The 26,564-nt window shown below is 43.0% G+C and overlaps 1 protein-coding gene across 1 annotated transcript in view; it reads right to left on the bottom strand.

Annotated features, from left to right (window-relative positions):
• Positions 1-11,043: 11,043 nt before the first annotated feature.
• Positions 11,044-26,564, bottom strand: part of NUAK1 (NUAK family kinase 1) — a 47,741-nt gene continuing 32,220 nt past the window's right edge. The window contains exons 3-7 of the mRNA XM_032195782.1: positions 24,438-24,589; positions 23,124-23,189; positions 16,459-16,578; positions 16,055-16,187; positions 11,044-14,784 (exon numbers count right to left, since the gene is read on the bottom strand). Of these exons, the coding sequence (XP_032051673.1) occupies positions 13,631-14,784; positions 16,055-16,187; positions 16,459-16,578; positions 23,124-23,189; positions 24,438-24,589 (1,625 nt within the window). The 3' untranslated portion in view covers positions 11,044-13,630. The remainder of the gene's footprint in view (positions 14,785-16,054; positions 16,188-16,458; positions 16,579-23,123; positions 23,190-24,437; positions 24,590-26,564) is intronic.

Here is a 26,564-nt window from a genome sequence, read left to right as displayed (position 1 = left end):
AGAAGTCTGAAGCCTTTGGTGCTGTGGTGCAGTACACACAGACAGCAATGATCAAAAAATATGGGAGGGTACTCTACAGAGTTCAATTTCTTACTTTTTTTTTCTTTTTTTTTTTTTTTTAGAAAAATAATGTTAAAACATTACTCATTTATGAATAGAAAGAAAGGTGGATGAGCAGCCAGGAGCAGATGCTTGACTGAAAGAAATGCATCTGGATGCAGGCGAGCTGCCCTCACCATCTGTTTAAGCCAGCAAAGCAGAGGCTGCTGGCTCGGCAGGTTATTGCAGGTCTAAGGCATCCTGGCATGACTTTCCATCCCTGCTCTGCAGCTCAGCAAACAAAATAGCCTTCGTTCAACCAAATTCCCAGTCCAGAAACCAACTGCTTCGCCCACTCCAGCCCCTCCTTCCTTCCTGTACTTGGTTATCTGTTTTTAAAGGAAATTGCCCACCCCAGCAGAAGGTATAAATTAGCCCTTTCTTAGAGGATACAGTGAGACTGAACCACAGGATGCGATGTCCAGCTAAGATTTGGACTCGGCTGTTGCCTGTGGGCCATGCCAACCCACAAATCAAGTTAGCTTGAAAAAAAAAAAAAGAGGAAAGCATGTGGTCCTGGTGCCCCAGCCCTCCATTAGTAATGAGCAGCAGTAGGCTCCAAGAAAAAAAAATAACAGTGGTGGAAGTGGGGTACAAAATCCCTAAATGTCATCCTGAAAGTCCAATGTGTGTGTGGAACAGGGCAGATTCAGAAGGGACAATGCGGCAGGGATGCAGGAGGTTTACTGGATGTTATGGCACCTTTTTACAATAAAGAAGGTCCGGGACTCACTGTGGAGGCTGCCACTGATGTGCCAGCAGGTGCCTGTGCTGGGACACACTGGACACAGGACGACAAGGAACATTAGGGTGGAAAGAGCTGAGGATAGACTCTCTGAAATATGCATTTTATTTGAGCTCTGGCTCTGCCTCTTTTCTTTCATTCAAAGACTATTTACTTTTGCACTTAAAAAGAAATCAAGTAGGTTAAAGGTCAGCTTTATTATTTTTGTTGTTTTTAAAGAAGTTTAAACCATGGTTGTAGAGGGTTACTTTAGCCATTTGGAAAAGAAATATCTGCATATAAAACCATTCATTTTGGATGTAGGTGAGGATGCCCTGCTCACCACAGCAAGGAAGATTATATGGATATAAATAAAAAGAAAGCAGGGACCCTGGAACAACCTCTTTATCTTTTCTTTCTATCACTGCACTTGTTGATTGAGTTGTTTCTGAATTCATACATATATATATATGTAAGAAGATCAGTGTTGCCACTATAATCTTGACAAAAGTTCATTCTATATGCAGTAACTCCTATGTGGATCATAGAATCATAGATCCCACATGAAATGCAAAAATTTCTTCTTGGGCAAAGGCATAGGATAGGCTTTTGTAGGGGTATCCACAGGAAAAAAAAAAAAAAAAAAAAAAAAATCTCTGGGTGTTTTGCCAGTAACTTGAATAAGAACAGAGCTAGGCTTATGCTGAATGTTTCTGAAAATCTCAGCTTTGATTCGTTAATGACCATTTGTATGATGGACTACTGCAAACCATTTATCCACAGAAATAAATACTCAAAATAGAAGAAAACAGGACACGGCCAGGCAAGCTGTGGTTTGTACCAAAGCTTCAGATTTGCTGAAAGACAGATATATAATATTCCTCAGCTTTTTTTCTAGAAAACCACTACTGAAGAGGTTTTGCCAGCCTCTTTGAGTTCATGTCAAAAAATAGTACTGAAAACTGACCTTTGGGAATTTTCCTGGATAGCGTTTCACCATCAGATAGAAAGCCATACCCCTGAGTCAGCAAGGAACGGGCAGGACTACCTTTAAACATGTGAAAGTTATTTATAGGAGTAATTTACTGGATCAGGCCTCATATGAGAGAGACAAGGGGGAAGATTTCATCAAAAGACTAAACTACAGGAAATCCTGTCAGGGTTATGTTCGAAAAGTTGCACGTGTACCCTCCCAGTCCCCACCTTTAAAAAGAGTTTATGTTATAACAGAACTCTTCTTTGTAAAAGTGGTGGTGGTTTGCTGGAAGATGGACTTGATGAGTCTGCTGCCAACCTGGTGGTAAACTTACACGAAGGTAGAGTATGAATTCCAAGCAAAGCCACCAAATATCAATACAGGACAGGTTACTGGAAGTCTTTGCTATTCTAATAACAAATTGACCTCATAATTTCCTGAATGCTGGCAAGCATCACTCGAAGCAGGAACCACTAAGACTTTCATGGGAATTTGAGTGCCTACATTTGTTGTTTCCTCTTAGGAACAACTCATTCTCTAAAAATCAAACCTTGCGAAGGTATCTCAAGTGGGACACTCAGAAATTGCAGTACCTAAAACCACTAGACATTTTATAAAACCCTAGCCTGAACCTACAATGCGTTAGTCCCTCACAAGAATAGATCTCCCTAACAAAAACTTGCCTGTTCTGCTGAAAGACAATATCCGTAATCACTGGTAAGAAGACCACGTTTGGTTATTTTTTGTAATTCTTCCCCACCTCTCGAAGCAAGCTGAGATGACCTTCCAACAATAGTTTATTTCTTCTTGGCTTGAATTGAACAAAGACTTTCTATTCACATGCATGTGAAAGGGAGTGTGGATGTTTTTGTGGTGAAAGATCAAATCTCTCTTTTGAACTTTGCAGTGGATAGAGCTAACTGCAGCATCTCTGAGGCTTTTGCTGTCCTTTCAGAAAGCAGCCAACTAAATATTCATTTGGAGTGTTTACCTGAAGTAAGGAGTATATAAAACATATCAAGGTTTACCTGGTGTAAGGAGTATATAAAACATACCAAGGTAATAAATTAATCTAGAGTATTTTGATGTTTCCATGAGGTCAGATCAGCAAAACACAATCCCTACCAGTGGCTAGTACGTACTCACTGTGTTGCTAGGAATTTGCTACTGGATATGCAATGCTCAGTGGACAAGCTGTGACTGGTCATAAATCGTGTATTTCTTTGTTTAATTTCTCAGACTGAACAGAGTATCTTTTCTGTAACTGGAGTACCTTGCTTCAACTTTTGACCAGGGCTTCTTCAGGACATGAAATGGTTTAAGGGGTGAAGGCATATAAACTAGGTGAGGGAATTCCTTTCTCAGCAGTATCAGCTTCGCCGAGAGAGAGAAGTTTATGGTGGAATGGGTACGGGTCAAATTAAGGTTTAGTGAGTGTGTTGACAAAAAATGGCTTTTCTGCTGTCTGAAGCAATCTGGTTTTCTCAGAAAATGTGGATTTTTAAAGTTATTTTAGGGGTGGCCTCTGTGGCAAGGGTGACTTTGCAGGTGTTGGGGGGGTGTGCTTCTGTCAGAGGGGAAAATATGCAAATCTTCCTTTCTTTGCATGGCAGAACTTTAACAAAAGCTGCCCCTGACAGCCCCATTCAAGCATGTGATGGATTCTGACCCCTCTCTCATGCGACTGTTGTCTTTGTACCAGGACTCCCTGGAGGGGCTATAGGAGCTCTCTCTCTGCCCATACCAAGCAAGATGCTATCCTCCATGCAGTGTTGCTCCAGTAAATCTGGTCTGATACTAGAATGGAACATAGGGAAATTGTTAAGTTACTTATCTCCAGTGCAAGTAAAGACTTTCCTTTCCGCTCTTGCACCAAGTTGAAATGCAGCCTCTATGCTGTCTCGTTTTCTTGTAGTTGTCAATAGTTCTGTTTCTTCCAGAGGAGCCTACATAAGGACCTGGGGAACTACAGGCCTGTCAGTCTGATCTTGGTGCCAGGAAGCAGTTTATCTTGAATGCCCTCACGTGGCACATACAGGACAACCCAGTGATCAGGCCCAGTCAGCAGTGGTTTACAAAAGGAAGGTCCTTCTTGACAAACCTGATCTCCTTCTATGACAAGGTGATCCATTCAGTGGATGAGGGAAAGGCTGTGGATGTTGTCTACCTACACTTTAGTAAAGCTTTTAACACTTTGCTACAGCATTCTCCTAAAGTAACTGGCTGCTCATGGCTTGGATAGGCATACATACGCTTTGGTGGGTGAAAAACTGCCTGGGTTGCCAGGCCCAAAGAGTTGTGGTGAATGGAGTTAAATCCAGGTGGAGGCTGGTCTGTAGTGGTGTCCGCCAGGGCTCAGTACTGGGGCCACTTCTCTTTAATATCTTTATTGATGATCTGGATGAGGGGATCAAGTGCACCCTCAGTAAGTTCGCAGATGACACCAAGTTAGGTGCGTGTGTCGATCTGCTTGAGGGTAGGAAGGCTCTGCAGGAGGATCTGGATAGGCTGGGCCGATGGGCTGAGGCCAACTGTATGAAGTTCAACAAGGCCAAGTGCCGGGTCCTGCACCTGGGGCACAACAACCCCAAGCAGTGCTATGGGAAGAGTGACTGGAAAGCTGCCTGGTAGAAAGAGACTTGGGAGCATTGGTTGATAGTCAGCTGAATTATGAGCCAGCAGTGTGCTTGGGTGGCCAAGAAGGCCAGCAACATCCTGGCTTGTGTCAGAAGCAGTGTGGCCAGCAGGGCTAGGGAAGTGATTGTCCCTCTGTGCTCAGCCCTGGTGAGGCCACACCTCAAGTGCTGTGTTCAGCATTGGGCCCCTCACTACAAGAAGAACATAGAGGTTGAGGGAACAGGGAGGCTGTTTTACCTAAAGAAAATGAGGCTCAGAGGAGACCTTATTGCTCTCTACAACACAAAAGAGGTTGGGGGTCGGTCTCTTCTCCCAGGCAACAAGCAACAGGACAATAAGAAATGTCCTCAAGTTGCACCAGGGTACATTTATGCTCGATATTAGGAAAGCTTTATTTGCTGAAAGAATTGTGAAGGACTGGAACAAGCAGCCCAGAGAAGTGGTTGAGTCACCATCCCTGGAGGTATTTAAAAGTAGTGTGGAGTTCAGGGACATGTTTTAGTGCTAGGTTAATGGTTGGACTTGATGATCCTCGAGGTCTTTTCCAACCTAAACGATTCTATGATTCTAGAAGTCATTGCCAGATCAGGGCCTTAATTTGGAACTTTTCAGAAAATAGCATTTGGGGTCTAATGAAAAGGAACTATGCTGATGGATCTAGACACCACAATCATTTTTTGTATATCAGATGACATTACTGATATACTCTCTGGACTGTTTGTACCTTCTCTAATAATCATATAATTATTCAGGTTAGAAAAGACCTGTAAGATCACCAAGTCCAACTATCCACCTAACCACCAAGTCTCCCACTAAGCAGAAGGGCAATTTCCATGTCCATGCAGACATGGACTGATCTGCATGCTATTGCCACTGATCTGGTGGGATACTCTGGGTTAAGACCACGTTAGGAACTTGAACAAATGTACCACTTCACTTCCCTTGAAGTGAATTGTTTGAACTCTAACAATAGCTACGAGCTCTTGGAAATTTTGCCTGTGTTTCGTCAGAAAGGGCCTGAGTCTACATGTCCTCCAACCAGTACTCCAAGTCATCCAATCCCAAGAAATTTTGAACACTTCCAATTTTGAACATTTTGAATTCCTAAGGAAAACAAAAACAAAAACAAAAACAAACAAACAAACAAACAAAAAAAAAACAATAACGATAAATTCCATTTCAGCTGAAGAATTGTGTAATTTCCCCAAAATCTTGGAAGCAGGGACGTATCTACACAACACCGTGGGTGCATCAATAATTTGAAAGACCCCTGCCAGTTACAGAATCACAGAATCACAGAATCACAGAATTTCTAGGTTGGAAGAGACCTCAAGATCATCGAGTCCAACCTCTGACCTAACGCTAGCAGTCCCCACTAAACCATATCCCTAAGCTCTACATCTAAACGTCTTTTGAAGACTTCCAGGGATGGTGACTCCACCACTTCCCTGGGCAGCCCATTCCTGTGCCTAACAACCCTTTCAGTGAAGAAGTTCTTCCTAACATCTAACCTAAAACTCCCCTGGCTCAACTTAAGCCCATTCCCCCTCATCCTGTCACCAGGCACGTGGGAGAACAGACCAACCCCCACCTCGCTACAGCCTCCCTTGAGGTACCTATAGAGAGCGATAAGGTTGCCCCTGAGCCTCCTCTTCTCCAGGCTGAACAAGCCCAGCTCCCTCAGCCGCTCCTCGTAGGACTTGTTCTCCAGGCCCCTCACCAGCTTTGTCGCCCTAAGTTGCCTTTTTACGGCAAAGCTGAAAATTTCAGAGGAAGTTAGTCACTTGGAGTGAGTAAATGACTTTTTATGTGTACAATCTAAGGTCCAGTACGTTTCACCTTTGAAGTACCTAGTGACCACGGCTTAGTCTGAGGTCACAAGGAGCAGAAGATAGCCATTGGTTTCAAAAATTCAGGCGTGGGCATCTCAAACTGGCTTCATGGAAACAGATGTTTCTAAAATCCTGTTTGAAAATCTGGAACTCTTCATACAGGAAAATTGAGTGGTCAGCACATAGGACTTGAAGCTATTCCCAGTGAATCCAACCAGAATTTCACAGTGATATAAATTTCTTTTTTAAGGCTGGATGCTCATCTGGGTTGGGCCAGCAGGAGTTTGCACTATCTGGGGATCTACTACTTGACCATTAGCCATTGCCTCTTTCCACTCTGACACAAATTTTTCCTGGAAGCACAAGGGGATTAACTACCTTGGGGTTTCTAAGGACCGGAGCTGACTAAAATTCCTCATAGCACTGAGTTGTATGGGAATTCAGCAAACCTCTCTTCTCAGGCAGCAGATCCCTCATCTCAAGAAATCTTGATTAATCTGTCAAGCTCTGGGACGTGCAGCAAAAGAGAACAACAGGGCTTGAAGGAACATTTAAAGAAATATTTTTTGTAATTCCCAGCAAAGCCAGAATGATGACACACTCTGAGTCTAGCAAACTTGCCTGGCAGGCAGTTTGGGCTTTATATGTAAATATAAACATATATTTACATATTTCCTAACATCTGTTTTGAATTTGTTTTCCCTTTGGTTCTATTTAAAGTACGTCTTGTCCTATTACCTCTGAGGCTAAAATTTGGAGGGGTCTGCTAATAAACTCTATCACTGCAAAGCAACAAGGCACACTCTCCATCCTCCCCAGCTTTCCAGCCAGTTCCTTCACAGCTGTTTCCCACTTGTATTTCAAAGTGCGACAGCATCTCCCAGCCTATGAAAGGAGCACAATTTCCTAAGTAGATTCCTGCTGGGTAGGGTATAGTATCACCACCACTTCCAAGAGTTCACGTTCAGTTGGTCTAACCCATTTGTCCCAGCAGCCCAGCACCTAAATTGTTCCTCCACATGGTGTCTTTTTCAGAGAGCGCCATGCTAGTAGCTCAAGGTCCTGTTCACAGTTTCTCTCCTTTACATCCAAGAAGAAAAATTACCTGCTGCATGGCACCAGAGCTGGAGCCACTGCTGCAGAACAAGGTCGTGCCTTGGGCCAGTCAGCCACCAACCTGCAAAGCAGAGCCAGTGCCAGGACCAGGGTAAGTGCTGCAAAAGCACCTCGCAAGTAAAATTCAACCCACTGTACTGAGAGGGTGCTATGCAGTCTGTGGAGGGAAAGTGAACAAAAAGCAAACAAGTTCTGAACAAAGTGAGAGACTGATAGGCATTATTTGTCTTAAATAAATCGGATGGGGTGAATGGGGAAAGGGCAAAAAGAATAATCAAGGCTGGCTGACACCAACGTTTCCACATGGTCTCTGACAGCTTCAGGGCTGGGTGTGCTTTGTGAGAGGTGGTGTTCACTGTCAAAAGACCCTGAATACGAGCCAGTAGTGGAGTTGCTTTGAGGAATGAACAAGTAGTGCAATGTCCTGACCTGCCAGTGTGCCTATGGCCAACAACCACAGCTGATTTTCTTATTTTGTTGGCAGTCACCTATCTAATCCTTTGGTGGCCCTGGGCCTGGTGCGCTTCTCAGTGTGAACTGTAAGCCCAGCACATAGGTAGGGCGTGAGGAGCCTTCTGGACATGCATAAAATTGCCTTGTAAAATGCTTTTCCAAGGAATGATTAAGCATTGGTGCCAATACATAAGATGTCCTTAAAAGAGCAGGGTTCTGTATCGCCAGATGATGTGCAAATCAAAGGTTTTTCTGCACTGATGAAATTCCAGGAAACACGGGGTGGGGGAGAAGGGCTGTAGAAAGATAGCCAGAAACAAGATGCTCAGATCGTCTATCCAAAAAAGTTACTTCTTCAGCCAAATTACTAAGTCCTTTATGGGAAAGATGTCTTGGTTTGGCAAGGAAGAGGAGGCAGCTCCACCAGACAATAATAATAATAATAATAAAAGCCCTAGTCAAATACTGAATAGCATTATTCCAAGGGAAACATGACTTGTTCTCTGTTGAGTTAAAACTTTCAGCTGAAACTCTGAAACCAGCAACCCTGGAACAGGAACCAGAGCCTGGGCTGATGCTAGCAAATGCTTAAGTTTCTATTGGCTCAGTAAATGCATTTCTGCAGAATCATCTTCAGAAGCATCTCATTTTAATGCGATGTGAAACACCAAGATAAACTCCCGGCTAAACTGATAAGCTTCTCATATACACCACATTTACATGAGTATTGGCCTTCTCCCTCCATTGGACTGGTTATGACTTACCCTGTAGCTATAACCCAGGCTCTGGTGTTGCAAAGTTTATAATTACACATACTTCTGGCATCACTAGCAAATTTACCTGCTAAAACACTTGTCTGTGATAACTGAAAGTGCCATCCCTTTGCCTCAGTGTCGTGCCTTATTTTCTCAGTCCCTGAAGTCTCTAAATGGAGACCAGAGCTGTGAGAAAATCACAACTACAAACCAAACCCAAGCTTCTCTGCCTAGAAAAGGTGCTCTGTCAGTTCCCTTCGAATATTGCTTCTCTTGCCAGCACTACGGGTCGGCTGTGGGCACCACCTCAAAGGGAGATGCCCCCTCTGCACCAGTGATTTAGGGGCTGGCGAGCTCTGAGGAGCAGTGTCAGGCTGTCCCATGAATGTCTGGGCTGGCCTCTGAGGACTTCAGTAAATGCACCAGGGGTGTGAGAGGGACCCCTGCACTGCCACGCTATGCACATGCATATGCTTTGCCGAATCGGAAACCAAGATTGCAAATTTTTGGAAGGGTTATGAAGTTATTGTCTATGGCTCCTATGAAAAAAAATGACACACTACTGCTTTGTCACTCGACTATGCAGCTGCCAAGGCTCCAGTCTTGCTTCCTTGCTCCAGTCTTGCCCAATCCACAAAACTTCAACAATTCCTGAGAAACACTGGAATCCCCACGGCACAGACCAGGTCTAGCTACAGACTCTGTAACTTCGACAAAGGTGTCTCACTGTACACTTATTTCCTTCAATAAATAGGACAATTAGACACCCACCTCCCCACCACACCCCAGAAGTGTGTGCTCCCAGAACCGTACAAACACGTACCTAATTTCTTCTCAGTACTTGCCACATGCACACACCATAACCAGCCATCCAGATTTTTTTTTTTTTCTAAAAGTCATTATTTTTAAAAGAAAACAAATGGTTTGCCCTCAACTTCATTTTTTTTTCCTAGTGTGCTAAAATAAGAAGTTTCATAATTGCTATTGCAGAAGAGACTTACATTACATTTTCCACCATCCAGCACCCACACAGTTAGACCTTATTCGTCTCAGGTACAAGAACACACTTGCTGACTTTGGATATGTACCTTTCACTTTCTGACTCAATTAGCATACGGCAGCTAATCATTCTCTCTGTAAGGTATCAACAGCTTATTTGCCTTTCTGCATCATTGGGTTTTTCTGTTAATTCCCACTGGTTGTTAAGTGGTGATGATAAATAAATCTAGCACCTACAGCCACGACTTTTTGCTTTAAAAAGCTCGAGAGAAAATGAATTTGAAAAATTAAAGTCTCTTTTGCATGAGATCCAAACTCTGGTTCCTAATCCAAACCTCCCGTAATTTAAAAAGCAGAGGAATACACACCACAGGTATCTTGGCTGGCTGCATCAAGGGTGCAGTTTAATGGTGTCTTGCTCGGAGCCAACTTCAAGACAGTGCCAACCATTTCCTTTATTTTAACAAGACACCAGCACACACAGCATACCTAACACCCAGTTTCCCTTATGACAACGACCTGCTTTCCAAGAAAAACAATCTCAAGACTTTTGGTTATCAAGGGCACTCCAAAAAAATGAAAACTGACTCCTTTTTGCCTCTTTTTGCCAGCTGACTACTCTGACTGCTCAAAGCCACCTGACTGAAACCACTCCATATTCAACAACAGGAGATGGCCACCAGCCTTTTGCCGAAACAACCCTTAAATTACACCACAGGGACATTAAAACTGGAAATAAACTGTCCTCCTCACCAGAGAGGGGAAAGGACCGTGACCACATGTCTCTGGGCTACAAATAAGTTGTGCCGTGTCTCAAAAGCCGGCCTGCTCTGTCTCACCTGCAGCACAGACCTTCTTATCTTCCAGCAGAGAAAGCCCAGTCAGCTGTTATTCTCCACCAAACATTTACAGAGCTGAAAGCTTTGGGCATTTTGTGGTGCCAATTTGTTCATAGCAGGGGAGTCTCTGTGGCCACCCACAGTATACTGAAATGCACAAACCAGCCAAGAAGCTCTGCATAAACAACTTGGTACAATGCGCTGTGATGCTGCTGTATTTCTGCATGACAAGTTCATTACCATTTGGCCTTGGCTGACGCTGATGTACAGTGAAAAAGAAAGAGAGAGACTCTTCACAGTTACATTAATTCCATTTTATTTAATAAAAAACAGTATCAGATTAAAAATACAAACACTTTGGGTGATTATCCAGCGTTTTCCCCTGTGTGCCTCGTAGAGCTCAAACCAACCAAGGATTGGGAGAAAAAACAAAAACAAAACAAAACAAAACACCAAACAATTTTGGCCGGAGCTGTAAAATAATGTTGCACCAATTAAATTACACCAAATATATTATTATACCTTTGAAATGGCTTTCAGACCAATAAATAAAAAAAAGACAAATTCAAATAAAAAAGTCAACTTTGTATTACAAAAAAATTAAATAAAAATCACAACACTAATAATAACAATGTGCAGTCAAGTTTTTTTTTTCTTCTCCTCTAGGAATGATAACATGCCAGTAAACATGTAACATGCCAGTAACATGCCAGTAAATCCCTACGAAACATTTCCAGTTTGGCAGCAAGCAGTCACTCACTCATTCACATTTGTACACAAGGAAGCAGGCCTGGGCAAAAGCCTAGGTAGATACGAGCCTTCAGGGTGCTCCTCAGTTCCCTGCCACAGCTGGTTGAGTTCCCTTCCCTTCATCGTAAAACCTCTATAAATCCACTCAAGATTTAGCACCAGATCCGCAGGGAAGGTGTCAATCGGTGCAACCCCACCGAAGGGATGCTCCGTCACATCAACAGGATGGTGCTGAGTTACACCAGCTGAGGATCTGGCTCTTCTGCCCCAGGGCACAAGTTAAAAGCTGTGGCTGTAAAGTTTCTGAAAGGCCGTGGAGACTACGTTGGGTTGTTTTCAAACACATCACAGTAAACCTGTTAATTAAATAAACTGCAAAATTGGGTGTTAGTTTTGGATGGGCTAAAGGAGCAAATGCAGGACCTGTGAGAAGGCAGGACATCTGAGCATCACACCAAACGTGTCATACAGGTCTGTAGAGAAATGCCCTGAAATTGCCCTTCCTGAGCAAATGAGCAGTGAGCCAAATTTCACTTGACTGCCTGAGAGCACATCTCTCATACATTGTGTGGGTATTGATGCTGTTGACTCCAGGGCCAAATTTGGTCCAGTGTTTCACGAGAAGAAAAGGTTCTCCACAGAGACAGATTAACTGGCTTAGGAAATTTGAGCTCATTCATCTTTATACAAGGCATAAAACCTTGTTGGTTTTTAGGAGGAACTGGCAGACTGAAGTACCGTGACGCACCAAATAAACAATTTGCAAGTGAAATTGCTCCCTGCACCAGATGCCAACTGTTCGTGGGGTTACCCCTGAATTCCCAGAGGAACACTTTTCCGTTTCTGCATTATTTCTAGGATTTTGGACACAGCGGGCCAAAGTCTGTTTTCAGTTCCAGTTCCAGGGGAGGAGTGAGAACAGAGTTTGTGCCATGCTTCTCTCTTCTGGATATGTCTGCACACACGGATTTTGCAGCTGTGGCTCATTTGACATCATAGGCTGAAACCTACCATTTATTCACACCAGTGCACCTCTAAGATAGCCAGGGGCTATGTGCTCACATCAATGTGACTGAAACGGGCCTTAAGATTCCAGTTTGCCCAGGCCTGTCAAACACACAGTGCCTTTCTGACAGAGGCTTACATTCAGGTAATCCAGTAGACCCATGTGATACCTTTATGGGAGTTGAAGCCTTTAGTCTGGATATTCAGGTATGTCTGAGAACACACACCCATATCCTTCCCGTTTTTCCAAGCTGGCGTCGTTGCACACGCAGTACCAGCTACACTATCTACATAGAGGCCTGCATTTTTACGCTAACTGTTATCAAATCTACTATTATCATTTCATCGCTCAATTCTTTTTGCTCCATTACTACCTACTTAGAAACATTTTCATTTGGAGAAAGGCATATTCCCACCAACTTTCTGACCTCTATCCATTTCCTACATGCTACAACCTTTTCTTTACTTAACATTCTGCTCACAAACTACCTGTCACCCTCAGATACTACAAGCTAATAGCAAGGTGGCACCATTTGCTGACACTGACTGAACTCTTGGAGGGTCTGTTAGCCCTTGGAACCCTTTGTTAGATCCATCTACCTATGGGCATCCATCTGGCCGGCCTTTTAAAAAAAGTAAAACTGAATATGTGGGTTGAAATGTTTTGAAGAATCATGTAGCTGCTTACAACATCAATTTCTTCCAGCTTCTGTTCTCATTTCTCTGACTCTGCTTTTGCTGGTAGTTGGAAAAAAAAAAAAAATTAGGGCCTTCTGCTCACTGAAGAGCAATGGCTGTGGGAAGGGCCAGATCTGAATGCCTGCTCCATGCAAGGTTATTCTGGGCTAACACTCTCGAATTATTTGTCCCAGAAAGGGTTCAGACACCTCCTCAGATCACCCTGGCAGAAGGAACCATGGTGACCATCCAGCCTGATCTCCTGCACAATGCAAACCGAAGATCCCCAACATGTAATGCCTGTATCCAGATGAATAATTTCAGGCGAAAGTAAAGCTTCTCTTTCTAAAAGACATCCACAATTGACTTGAAGAATTCAGCTCATCTCTTGATATAGCTAAACTAATATTAATTAGAAACCTCTCAAAATGTGTGTGCCTCACTTCCAGTTTTAATTCTGTCTAACTTTCACTTCAAGCCATTAAACCTCGATGCTTTTGTCTGCTAGATCCTGATACATTTTCATCACATATTCAAAGACCAAAGGATTTTCTGTGGTCAGCTGGGTAATATTTTGAGGACACAGAATTAGAGAAGTGTGAGATGACTTTGGGGCTACTTTAGACTTTGCTAGGAGTTCAGCTAAGTAGGTACAGTCAAGTCTTTTGAAGGAAAACCTACCATCATCAGCAAATCAGTAACCTGGCTTACTTCACCATAAAGGTACACAGAACAACTCCCTCCCCTCCCTTTCCATCTCCCGTCTGCTAGTTGAGCTTGTTGCAGATCTCTAGGGCTTTCTTGTAGACCTGAGTCACATCATCCATGTCTGTGAGAAGGGAAAAACTGCTGTCCCCCAGACGGTTACGATACCGTTTTAGATACTGTGGCCGTGGGCAGTTCTGAAGTCCTTCGAAGTCTTGGATCTGGAGGAAATTTTCAGCAGAGACACAGCTCCGTATCCTCTGTCTGTTTGGCCTGTTCTCTTGCAAGTCCAGCAAATCAAAGGAGTCACTGGACAAAATACTGTCATCACTAATCACGCTGGAAGGGCGACTGTAACTTCGAGGTAATGCATCCCCGGGCAGGACCACTTCTTCCATGGCCTCCAACGTCGGTGTATCAGGGCTAATTAAAGCAGATTCAGTGCTGCTGGTAGAATACTTGCTGTTATGTTTCAAGATACCCTTACGCCTGCAGGAATGACTGTAAGACCCATTTCTGGATGGCTCTGTGACCCCCGGAGAAGTGTCACTGTTTACTGTTTCATCATTATTGTCCAAGAGTTCAGAAGATTCACTTCGTTCCGGAGAGGAGTAATAGCCAGATTCTCTCTGCTGAGTCTTCTTTAGGATTCCTTTTTTTGGCATTAGTGAAGACTGCTTAGTGCCATACTTGGCTACTACCTCTCCCTCCACAACACTTTTAATGGCTACGCCAGTCCTACACAACTCTTGCTCCAGCTTAAAAGCAGAGGGTAACGCTGGGCTGACCACACCTTCAATGAACCCCGCACTGTGAGATCGATGTTCACTGTTGCTCCTTTTCTTCAGGATGCCTTTGGGTCTCTTGGAAGTGGGTTTGGATGCATTTTCAGCTCCTCCTTCCTGGATGGACTGTGCAATGTCATTTTCCTTTTTTGATTTTTTCAGAGACCTTTGTCTCTCTAGTGTGACTTCAGGACCTTTGGGCTTAGAAAGGCACTTCATTTTGGTTTCAGTCTCTGGTTGGAGGCCAGTAGAACGGTGATGCCAATCAATGAACCTTGCCAGCAACGGGGACTCAGAGTCCCTCATGGCATCACAGTCACAAACACTACTCTTGTAGCCCCAGTTAACCCACCAGTGGTTGGCAATATCTTCAATGGTTGCTCGGCGTTCAGGGTTCACCATCAGCATCCACCTGATAAGACCGCGAGCATCTATGGACAAATAATAAAATATGAAGTTTAAAATATTGGCACTCTTGGTTTCCTCAGTTTAAAACTGAAGCCTGAAGCTAATCAAAAGCACAAAAATAATGGTTATTACAACTGGAGATGTGAAAGGGGGCAAGGCTTTGGCCATCAGTCAATGCTGGAAAATGAATTTGAGGACTACTTTCTATCAACAGAGTATGATACACCCAGGGTGAATTGGTACATTTGTTTATCAAATAAATTAAGATTTGTCTTGTATTGGTCAATGAATAGTTCCATATTACTGAAAGAAATCACCAATCTTTCATAGAATCGTAGAATCTTTAAGGTTGGAAAAGACCTCCAAGATCATCTGGTCCAACCATCCCCCAACCACAAGTATCACCCACTAAACCACATCCCCAAGCACCACGTCCAACCATTCCTTGAACACCCCCAGGGATGGTGACTCCACCACCTCCCTGTTCTAATGTTGTCTACTCTAATAATTATAAAACTTGGAGGAAAACAAAGGGGAATTGGGATATTTTAAATGCTCTATATATGACTGCTTTTAGCTTTACTTTTTTTTTCATAAAAAGTGCAGTATTCTGTATATTTTAAATGATTCTTTTTATAAAGAGAGTGACAAGGCAGCAGAAAATTGAATGGATGGCAAACAAATGATGAGAGATAAATATTTAGCTAAATATAATAATATATACACATATACATATTTTTAAGGCTGTAAAGAGCTATTATGTCAATGACCCAGACTTGATGCTTTTCTGTCAAGTGACAGCTTAATGTGTTATCCTCTAAGAAGAAATAAATGCAAACACAGTGGCATTTACTTCAGATTTTGGCCTAGCTTCTCAGATAAGAGGCTGCTTTGCCCTGACCATTCACCCTCTCTCTGCTCATGATATACTACAGTGTAGTCAGAGGGCTGGTCTTTACCAGTATGTTGTATCGGTTTACAGCTTGTCTGAACAATTCCACTTGCAATAGCTAACAGACCTTCTTCCACTGCCATAGATCTAGTTAAAAGAGCTTGCTGAAGTTTCCCCAAGGCAATAAAATCTATCTGCTATAAAACTTTCATTTCAAAAGGGCTTTTGGTAAATGCTGTACCCAGATGGGAATTGAGAGCAGATGAAGTCAGTAGGGGAATGAGAGATTTTTTTTCTGTGTCGTTCTAACATGACACCAAAATATTCCAAAAGGCACGGGGCAAATCTTCCATTCTGAACTCCTGTCAGCTCAATACATTGCCCTCACTCCTTTTTTATACCTGAGGTCTGTGTTGGCTCACGATATTCTCCACTGCTGATTTGCCTGATGAGATTTTTGTGATCAAAGCCATCAAAGGGCATCGTTCCATAAACCAGAGTGTAAAGCAATACACCAAGGGCCCAGCTGTCAACCTGCAATACAGAGACAATGAGTGTGAAGCCCAGGAAAGCTGATCCCCGCCATTCTCCCTGCCATGTCCAGATGCACCTACCGATGGGCAAACCAGAATCTAACATCTAAATAACCACAGGTAAAGCAAACAAAGGCAGCTCGAGAACTTTCAATATGGGAGACACCGACTCACACATACATGTGCAACAACTCTAGTATTAAGACTAACCCACAAGGCCGGTATCATCAAGGACATCCCAGTACCACCACAGAAAAACTGACCCTTCTTACCTCTGGGCCTCTGTAAGGTCGTCCATTAACTATTTCAGGGGAAGCATACAGTGGGCTTCCACAAAAGGTCTGCAGAAACTTGTCTTTGTGATAGAGGTTGGAGAGTCCAAAGTCAGCAATCTGCAAAGACAATTGCACAAGGCTTCTGTAACATTAACAATATCTCAAAGGAGCAGAAAATCCTTTATTGGGAAAGACTAAGCTATACTTGACCCTGCTGCAGGGCAGGGCTCTCAACATGGATAACCTCTCAAGTTCACTTGCCAACCCATTTTTCTATGATTTCATGGCTTTTTTAGAAGGCTTCCTAGAGAAGGAGAAGGGTCCCCAAGTTAAATCCTCCAGACTAGGAACAAGGATGTTTTGATTCCATTCGCAGACAGGTCACTGCCAAGTACAACCATCAATTAGTGATTTTTTGCTAGATGAACTGCATGTGCTTACAAAGACAATTTCATACCGGGAGGCACTGGACTATTGTCCACTGATTACTCTTCATCTTGTATAATCATTAATACCAAGGGAATGCAAACAGAATGTACTACTGTTCTTATATTGCACATGCAAGCCCAAAGCCAAGACCTTTCAAAACAAGAGGAGGAGTGAGGCAGGTGTGTCATAGGAAACTAAGTGTAAGATTACAAAAGCAAGTGATTCTTGAAATCACGTGGAACATAGCTCTGCTTGAAAAGAGGGGAAAGTGAGGCAGACAATAACTGTTACACATTCAGGGACTCCAAGCTGAGGAATCTGAGTCGTTAAGCAAACGAGATGTCTATCATGAGATAATAAACACAAGTCTGGTTCCTAACTGGAAACAATGGGCCCAAATCTGGCTTTCCCAACACAAACAAAACTCCCCTTGAGACCATTGGGAATCTTGCCCATGTAGGAATTGCAGGATCAGGTCCAAATAATTTGTTTACTTCAATTCCCTGTTCTTGTTCAAAACAAAGGCTGAGGATAGCAACACTAAATACTCCCACAACCTTTGCATTTCCTTTGTTTCTCTAGCAGAAGGCAACACATCTCATTTTTTATCTTGTTTGAAACCTAAATGTTTCTGTTTCCTAGAGATATTTTTATGACTGCCCACTACTGACACAGGACATACATAAAAGACATAAAGCACCGGCATAAAAAAGGTATTATCAGTTTATAGCTTTAAGAGACAGGGGCTTTCTCTGGGTTTTTCTCACCTTATTCATGTCTTTTCTACCAGAAAGAAATTAAACCCCAGAAAGAAGCAGTGATTACTTGATATTATAAGAAAAAATTCAAGATAAGACAAAGTGACCAGAAAAGAAAGGGAATTTACCAGCAGCAGCAATCACTTTTGACTTTCTAAAATGTGTATCACCATTGCTGCTAATACCTGTTTAACTCCAATGTCTAGCAAACTCTTGGGAGCCATAAAGAATTTGTCTCTGTTAACTATCAAAACTAGGCTAAAAAATGTCATAGTTGAGACTGAAGTAAGAAAGCTGGTGAAGTACAGACAGAAGTTCCCAATTTTCTTTCCTTACCATGAAAAATAATATTTATGGATAAAATGAATACATAAATATCCATAAATACCTATCTATCTATATATACACAGATATACTTTCATGTTAAAAATATAAACTCCTATTTTAAAATATCATTTTCACAATTTTTTTAAAGTCACAGAGCAAATATGAAATTTCATACTTCCCCCTCTCCTCCTGTTTTGATGTTCAGTGTGTGCAGGTATTCTGCTGACAATTTGGGTTCACAATGTCTTGCTCAAAGAGCAGCCGATTCCTGTTCATTAATATTAATTCATTCCACCACGTCCATTCATGGCTTGAACTTGCTCAGTCCCCCAAACAGCGTATCATCAACCCACAGCAGAAAATTCAGCCCTTAAATAAACGTGGTTTGTAAAATCATCATTGTATGGCTGGAATGTCATTGAAAACAGCTGGTGTACAATTGCAGTCTGCAAACATATTCTCATGGCTCAGATTGCACTTAATTGCTCTGAATTCCACTTTCTTATCAAGTCACCCTGACTGGCTTGCAGGAAGTTGGTTTTAAGCCCTATGAAGTGTGCCCTGTCAATCATGGGAAGAATGGGATCATTTCAGCACTGAAACTTCGTGCTGGTCACTGAGTTTTATTTTAGTTCAGGATGCAGCTAAGACAAGGACAGACACTGCACAGTGTGATTCCTTAAGAAAATACATTCCCTTAACACCATGGAATGTATAAAATGCATGTAGATGTGCATGAATATATATAGGGCTACACATACCATTGTTCACACTAAGAAACTCTCAGACCGGGCATTTATGTTTTCATTTTGACCATTCAGGAAAAGAGTATTTATGTTACAGTCCACTCCCATACTCACAGACTGATGTTTATCAGCTTTTCCCATTAAAACTGTCATGCCCCCCCAAAACAAGATTAATAGAAGCCAACATTACTTCATGTTCTTGGCACTTAAATGGAACTAAGGCATCAAGTCAAAAAACTTCCTAAATTGGGAGGAGCTGGGAAGTGGGCTTTATTCCCCTCACTTCAGGAGGTGAATGTTTCGTATTTATTGTTACTCTGATCAACCAGATGCAATTTATTGTTTAAGCGTCGACTATAAATTCCATGAGGTTTGCACTTGTGGAAACTGTCGGTTTTGCCCTGCTTAAGAATCTGTCTTTTTGTGCTGTAGACAGAAAAATAATTAAGTCTCTTAGAGCAATTGAAATGCGTGTGCACCGGGTGAGACTTCCAGCAAGGTAAATCCCAATTACATACACTTACCCTGCACATACGAAACCCTCATGGGTTCTCGGTGGTTAGTCTGATTGGTGTCCCCTTACCAGCCCAGGAGAAAGTGTAGTTAGTGGGATTATGTTACTATTATACTTGCATTTTTGTCTCCTTCTATCACTTTGGGGCTGATCATGCAGCTTGCGTCAAGCTCTGCTAGACATCTATTTTAGGTGCAATTCCCAGTCCAGGAGCCGCCGCAGCCCTGCTGTGAGCAAGGAGGCTCTCTCCGTCGCGCCAGGCAGCGTGTCAGAGGCATCCCTGGGGGTAGCTTGTGGCACAGGACAGGGACACAGCATTTGGATAGCAAGAAGCACTAGTTCCCTGGCTGTCGCACTGTGCAGCAGTTTCTCTGAAGCTCGCTGAGTGCAGTTTGGGGGATTTAGGCACTGGGGAAGCACTGCAGCACTGCACGGGGTGCATGTGGTCCTCATCATGCCGTTTGCAGGAGCTAATGGGGGCAACTACACCCTCACCCCACTGCTAGTTCTTCTAGCAAAGTCATCCCTAGAGTGAACCAAACACTAGGAACTCAGTGCCTTTAAGACTAACAAAGAAAAGGAAGGATTCAAGGCTTTTTTTTTTCAAGACCACAAAGGGCAGATGCCTAAATCTGGTGTGAACCTCTTCCACACAGAGCTCTCCAATTCACCAGCTGAAGGCAGCTCTTGCAGTGCTCTGGGGCTGCCTTAGCCCTGCTACCTGTCTAACCCTGCCCACCCCAGCTGCGTTAGGACTATGAAGGAAGATATCCTCTCGAAAGTATGAAAGTGCCCCAGTTGGGTGTATATCTGGCGAGAAAGGCAAGATAGCATTTGATGAATTGGCTGTATTAAACCCTTGTACCCCGCAGATCTGGGTGCATGTTCAGTCTTGTAAGTGCTTAAAACTCATTTCATTTATTTGTGTTTGCTGCATTTAGGGGTTTTAAGCAATAATTTGCAGAAAATACTACCACATATACCAAGACACTGAAAAACATAACTACATAACACTGATCAGATCACTTTCTTCCCCTCATTGCCCTCCAGCTCTGGCCTGTAGACCTACAGGACTCTTCAAAACTTGTAATTTTTTGTCAGCTTTCAGACACCGGTGTTTCCTAGTTGCTGTACTTCAACACAATTGTTTCCAGAGACTTCTACTCACTACTTTAACTTAAGAAAAAAAGCTAATTATGTTTCCAAACACCGTTTCATGACCTTCATTTCTATAGCTAAAATTTACAAATGGTTTCCAAGTTACTGTAGTATCATGTAAAATGGCTTGGGGCCCTTTTAGGCTGGATAATAACTTCTGATGGATTAATTGTCCTCTTTATTTCCTGTCCTGGAATTACTGCTTGAGTTGTGCTACACGGATCTATTTTTACCATATCTTATTAATTTTGTCCTCACGTTACTATGACATGTTTGTGTATATACCGCAGTGTCTAGATCATTGGATTCTTCAGAAACATGTTTTCAATTGCACATTGCACCCAGGAACAAAGGGATTCCTTTCATTTTGTCATTCTTAAAATCAGACTGCCAATTTTGTAAGTGCCTTGTAATCCACTGAATGAAATGTAAATAGTGACGGAGTACAGATAAGACTATCACTCCATTTCTAGAAAATGTCTTCCACTGAGTTCTTGAAGCTATCAGTCAATACCATCCCCCAAACTGCATATTTCTCTGTTTCCACCTGAATAACCAGATATAAGAATAAACTATATACATAATTTCAGAATCAGGACCTGATAGATTTGCTCCCAATAAATAATTTACAGCTCCATATGTGTTTCCTTGCCAACGGTTACTGTTTAGTGAAACAAAGAAAAAGTGGGAAGTAAAATTCTGTGCAACTAACACAGAAACCACAGTAATGCATTCAAGGCTTCAGGATCAAGGAAATAGCAGCGGTACATTTAACATCAAGTATTCAAAGCTGAGCTTAGTCGTGAGGTAGGAAAGGTGTAAAAGAGACGGAAGGGAGAAAAAGGTAAACTACAAAAAAAAAAGAGTTGCCTCTTGAAGTAACCCTCATTCAAACGCTATTGATATTGATATGCATAAAATACAAACTGCTTCCCCAGCTCATTTTATTTATTAGCTTCATGAGACTTTGTGGATACTGTTAGCAGTGGGCAGCTAGAGAGCCTGAAGCCACCCATCCACACGAGTCAGCCTTGTCCACTGAGCTGTGCTCTGAAGTCCTCAGAGAAGTAACCGGAGAAAGGCTGGAACTATACAAAATACCCACCTAGCAGCTCAAACACCATTTAGTTCAGGGAAGGGCAGCCTTCATGGAAAAGGTGAGTCCAAACGGTTGGACCTGAATTTCTTGGCACAGCAGTGCCCGTCTCTGTGGCAGCTGAAATACATCTGTGGTTTTGCAGCCCCTGGGCCCCCATCCTCCCTCTCGCCCCCGCAGGAAGATCAGGCTCTCAGAAAGAAGACAGGGGAGGCTGCTGAGCCTTCTGACAAAGCGCAGCTCCCCAGAGGCTCGGGGAAGTGATTGGTTTTGCATATGAAGACTACAGTGCCGAGATCCAGGCCACCGCAGCTAGCAAATTCCCCAAATTCCTCTTTTCTCTCAAGAATTCCCTGATTAGCTGGGAAGATAGCTTGGTGCGTAATGTGGAAAGAAAGGTCATCCTGCCTGCGGAAGCCTGTTCCGTATACAATGTCCTAGAAAGGCGACTTTTTGTTTTCAGCACTGCTCAGACCATCTGGGGCTGCCGCAGGGAGCGGCGCTGCGGGAACAGAAGCGGAGAGGTTCGCCCTGACACGGGATGTTAACAGCAAAATGTCCAAGCGCTGCATAGGATGGGCCTTCTGTAAAAGCCTATTTTTAGAAACCGCATATTTATGTGTCTTTAATCCACCAGTTGATCCAAGTTAGCTTCTGTCATCAATGCTACACAGATGGCGGCTACCATATGCTACTTTCCATTTCCATTGCACAGCAGCTTAAAATGAAGACAATCTCTCCAGCGTAAGCAGGAGGCAGTGCGTGCAGCCTCAGGACTTTCAGCAGAGAAAAAGCGAAAATCCAGACTATTTAGCTGGCTATGCAGACAGCTCCTTGATTGTTTTCCTTTGTTAATTAAGCAAGGATGCCCAAGAGTCAGCAGAAACGCTTTGGCGTCCTTGCCTCTGTCTGTGTGTCTGCAGATCAGTGAACCCAGCCAGCCAGGCAGGAACAAAGCTGAAAGTGAAACAGGTTCAGCCACCTGAAGTCTTCACTAATCCCTGCATTATTTGTCTTTGTGTTGCAGCTTTTAGCAAAAATGGAAGAAGAAGGGAAAAAAGGTCATTCCCATGCTTTCACTGGGGAGCAATGACATGGAAGTGACATCACTGACATCACTATCCAAAGTATACGTTTGTGTCTGGAGTTCCAAGGCCACTTCCTAATGAAGCACATGTGCCTTACTAGGTTTATTTTGAAACTCTATTTGCTTATTTTCTAGCCATGATCAAAAGGACATTCAGAGTGTTCTGTAGGAGGCACTTGAACCCTGTAGACCAGGAGGTTGTTTTTTTTCTCTAGCCCCAGCAGCAGTCAGTAATAATACCATTTGTAAAATAAACTAATTTGCACAAAACGTGCTGCTGTTTCCACCAGTAAATAGATGCTGCTTGGAGAATCGTGGTCTTTGGGTGGAAGGACAGGGCCTCCTCCCCCAAATTTTGCACAGTTTCAGTTAGCGTGTCTGACTCGTCACCAGTGGTGCTCTTTCCCCAACCTCCAAACCCCTGAGCCTCTTGCCAGATGCTGTTGCTTAGTAGCTGTTGCCATAACACTGGCTCTTCTAATACCTTGGATAAAAATGTTACAAAACATGCAAATCCATTCTGAGAAGATGAGAGAAAGAATCCTACCTTAATATTAAAATTGTCATCAAGAAGGATGTTTTCCAGTTTTAGGTCCCTGTGGACAACTCCGTTCTGAAATAAGTAAGGAAGAAACAGAATATAAGAAAATATTGGGCAAATCAAAGGTGAGCTGGCAGGGTGGTCTTTGCATCTGCATTTCAGGGCTGATTTCACTGTCATAACACTCACGGCCCAGTGACTAGTGACAGGCGATGTATTAGTCACTTGGTGTGTGGTTAAGGGAAGAATGACTGGAATCTGTCCTCCCACAAAGCCCGTAAAACAGCAGGAGGGGGGGGGTCTTTTTAGAACTTAATTCCAGCCCGGATCCTGCCCCCACTGCATGAAAGCAATATATTCTTCCCAGGCACCAGAAAACAATATCTGTCAATGACGTTAGTCCTTACAAAAGCCCTCCTTCCTCCAGTGTGCAGCCGTGTGGATCAGGGGAGTTAAAATCCTAAAAGACTGTAAGTGTTAGGGATGAAAACGAACAAGCTGGGTTTAGGTCAGAGACTTCTTTGAAGAAATTTGGGAAAAATTAACTGCACCAAAAAGGCCACTGCAGCTTTTCAGTGCTTCACAGTGAGGACTTTGAAAATCTGCCTTGTTTATCAGAATTCAAATGGAGATTAAAATGTTCAAGAATTCAAACAAAAGACTGTGTTAGCTGCTCGTTGCCTTTAGCCTCATGCAAGTTTTGGCTGTATGCAGCAGGGATAAAAGTCCATGACAGCCAGTCAGTTACTTTGGATTTAATTGCTTACATTGTTATTCGACTGGGTACCATGATGGATAAAGTCGTTAGCAAAGGGTATCTTTCTAGTGCTCCTCCTACATCTGGAAAAGTTATTTCTAACTAGTGAGTACATGCTAAAGCTGAACACTCATAGCTTTCTCCAGGCTATTTTGCTTTCATGTATTTTATATACTTTATAAAGCTCTTCACTTGCACATTGAAATTGTGAATTGTCATTAATTTGCATATATTAATATCCATGTACTAGAATGTCTATGTAATGCCTTTTCTAGCTAATGTAGTTAATTGTTTTTTTATGTCACGAGAACTACTTCCACAGGAAAAATGGGATGTAGGGCTAATGTAAGAGTGTGGCTGGTAGTATGCCATAACACAGGAAAACACCCTTAGTCTTTAAAAACAGGCAGAGAACTACTGTAGCACTTTCACTCTTCTGGTGTACTGATATAATCACATGCTGTCATACTTAATAATGAATGCTGTTGCCACAGACGTGCTTTGAAATATAATCACTACTCAGCCTTCAAATAGCATTTTTTAATATCAAATCCTTTGCTCACCTTGTGGCAGTAATGTACAGCAGAGACTATTTGTCGGAAGAAATGTCTTGTCTCTCTTTCGCTCAGCCGCCGCCTCTCACTGATGTAATCATACAACTCTCCTTTACTTGCATACTCCATGATGATCACAATCTTATCTTTATTTTCAAACACTGCACAGGATAAAAGAAAAAACAAAAACACAGTTGATCCAATACCTTTTAAAAACACTTTAAAGGTTGAAGAAGACTTAGGATGACTGAACGTATCCTGTGTCATCACTGCAGCCTGCAGACAGACAATCCCAAAACCTAATTCCAAAGCTAAATTTTTCCCTAGAAAGGTGACAATGTTTCAGATGAAGAAAAGGAAGTTAAGGCTTTGAGGAGCTGCTGCCTTTCACACAGCTAGACGAAAGAAGGTCTTTGCCAATACAACACAGGGCCACAGTGGCAAAGCCAACTTTATCTTGGTGAGGTGAGGTGGACACTTGTGCCAATGACACCTGAATGACACCTGGCTCCAACAGGGACTGCCTCTTACCTGTAGTCCTCTTGGGGCCAGGTGACAGAAGGAATCAGGAGCTATCACACCATTTGGAAAGGGTTAATAAAAGGGATAATAGACTCTACCTTCAATGACTGCCTGATACAGAATAGCAATTTGGCTTATAATGACTGTTGGTTCACTTGCCACCAAAACCCAACAAACGCACTGATGCAGGCATCCTCTTCTAGCCCAGCTCTGTGCAGCAGCACGCGGGGCACAGACACCTGAGCTAGCAGTGGCTGCAGTGTCTCCAGAGCTGTACAGCTCTTCTCAGCATGGCTCTGCAATCCATCTCATGCACACACCTCATCCTGGTGCTCACTTACGTCCAGCCCCTGCCGCAGGTCCCACTGCATGCTGCAGATATGTCCTTTGCCACTTGCGCAGAGCCGGCAGCAATGCGCAGCTCCCACGTAAGCGGTGCAAGGAACATTGATCTCATACACGTCACAGCATGCCTGTTCTTTGGGGCTCAGGGTACTTCATGCCACGTGCTGTCAAGGACTTCACTGGACTTGCAGATAACTAAACACTTAATCTAGTACAGCTGGCCATGAGAAGTCTCAAATTGCCATAATGCTCTGGCTGCTAAACAGTTTTTCCCTTCTGACACCAAAAATCCTCCACAAGCCACTGCAAACATCCTGCACCTGCCATAAATAACCACTGCTCATGTTAAAACGTGGTGACTTTCCTTCTGTTTTATTCTGTGGCAGCAGCATGCTGAAGCCATGTCACACTGGCAGCAAAACATCTTCAATTTAATGAGGTTACAGAGGTTATTACAAACGGATGCTAGTTCTGACCAGCCCTACTGAAACAATGCCTTCCTGTATCTCTTTAGCAAAGCCCTGTCAGTAGTCCTTAGGGTTTAAAAACAAAACAAAACAAAAGGAAAAACACCTCAGGTTTTGCAGCGAATTGTAAAGCTGCCTCTCTCAACGCGTAGACATTTGCTGCTCTTCAGTTTTGTCTCATGTCCTCCAACACCTTGTCATTCAACTCCGCAAGCCAAAGCCTCTGCAGCTCCCTCTAACACCCCTGAACCCCAGCCAAACAGCTCTGATAAAAGGGAGAGTGAACAGCCAGATAAAATTGGCCGCTCATTCGTCTGCTGGCCTTGCTGTACCCCGAAGCAGAGGCTCCTGCCAGTGATTACATCCTATGTGCATCCTCATTAACAATAAACTTCAGAAACTGGAAGAGCTGTCTCTGGATGGATTATGCTTACAGTATCCTCTCCAAGAATGACAGACTGATATTGTCTGGGAAAAACTGAACATACCCTGTGTCATAAACGGAAGTGCTGTGATGTGTTACCACTGATGCACAGACTCACTGCTCTGAGCTTGGAAAGGGTTCTTAAAAACAGAGCAGTGTAGGAAAGCGAAAAGTAGTTTCAGTAAGCTGAGACAAATCACTGAAAATGCTTTTATTCAAGAATATTTAAAAAAAAAAAAAAAAAAAAACCACGATCAAACAGCTGGTTCAATGAGTTAGGAGTTATTATATGATGCATGCATAAGGCGAACTAGCCACATAGCAGCATGGATCTCAGCGGACTCTTACAGGAGTGCACACTCCAACAATACCAGCCGA

This window comes from Aythya fuligula, chromosome 1, assembly GCF_009819795.1.
Source record: "Aythya fuligula isolate bAytFul2 chromosome 1, bAytFul2.pri, whole genome shotgun sequence".
NCBI classification, from domain to species: Eukaryota; Metazoa; Chordata; class Aves; order Anseriformes; family Anatidae; genus Aythya; species Aythya fuligula.
Note: the sequence above shows the minus strand (reverse complement) of the source record. Positions and strands in the feature narration are given on the sequence as shown.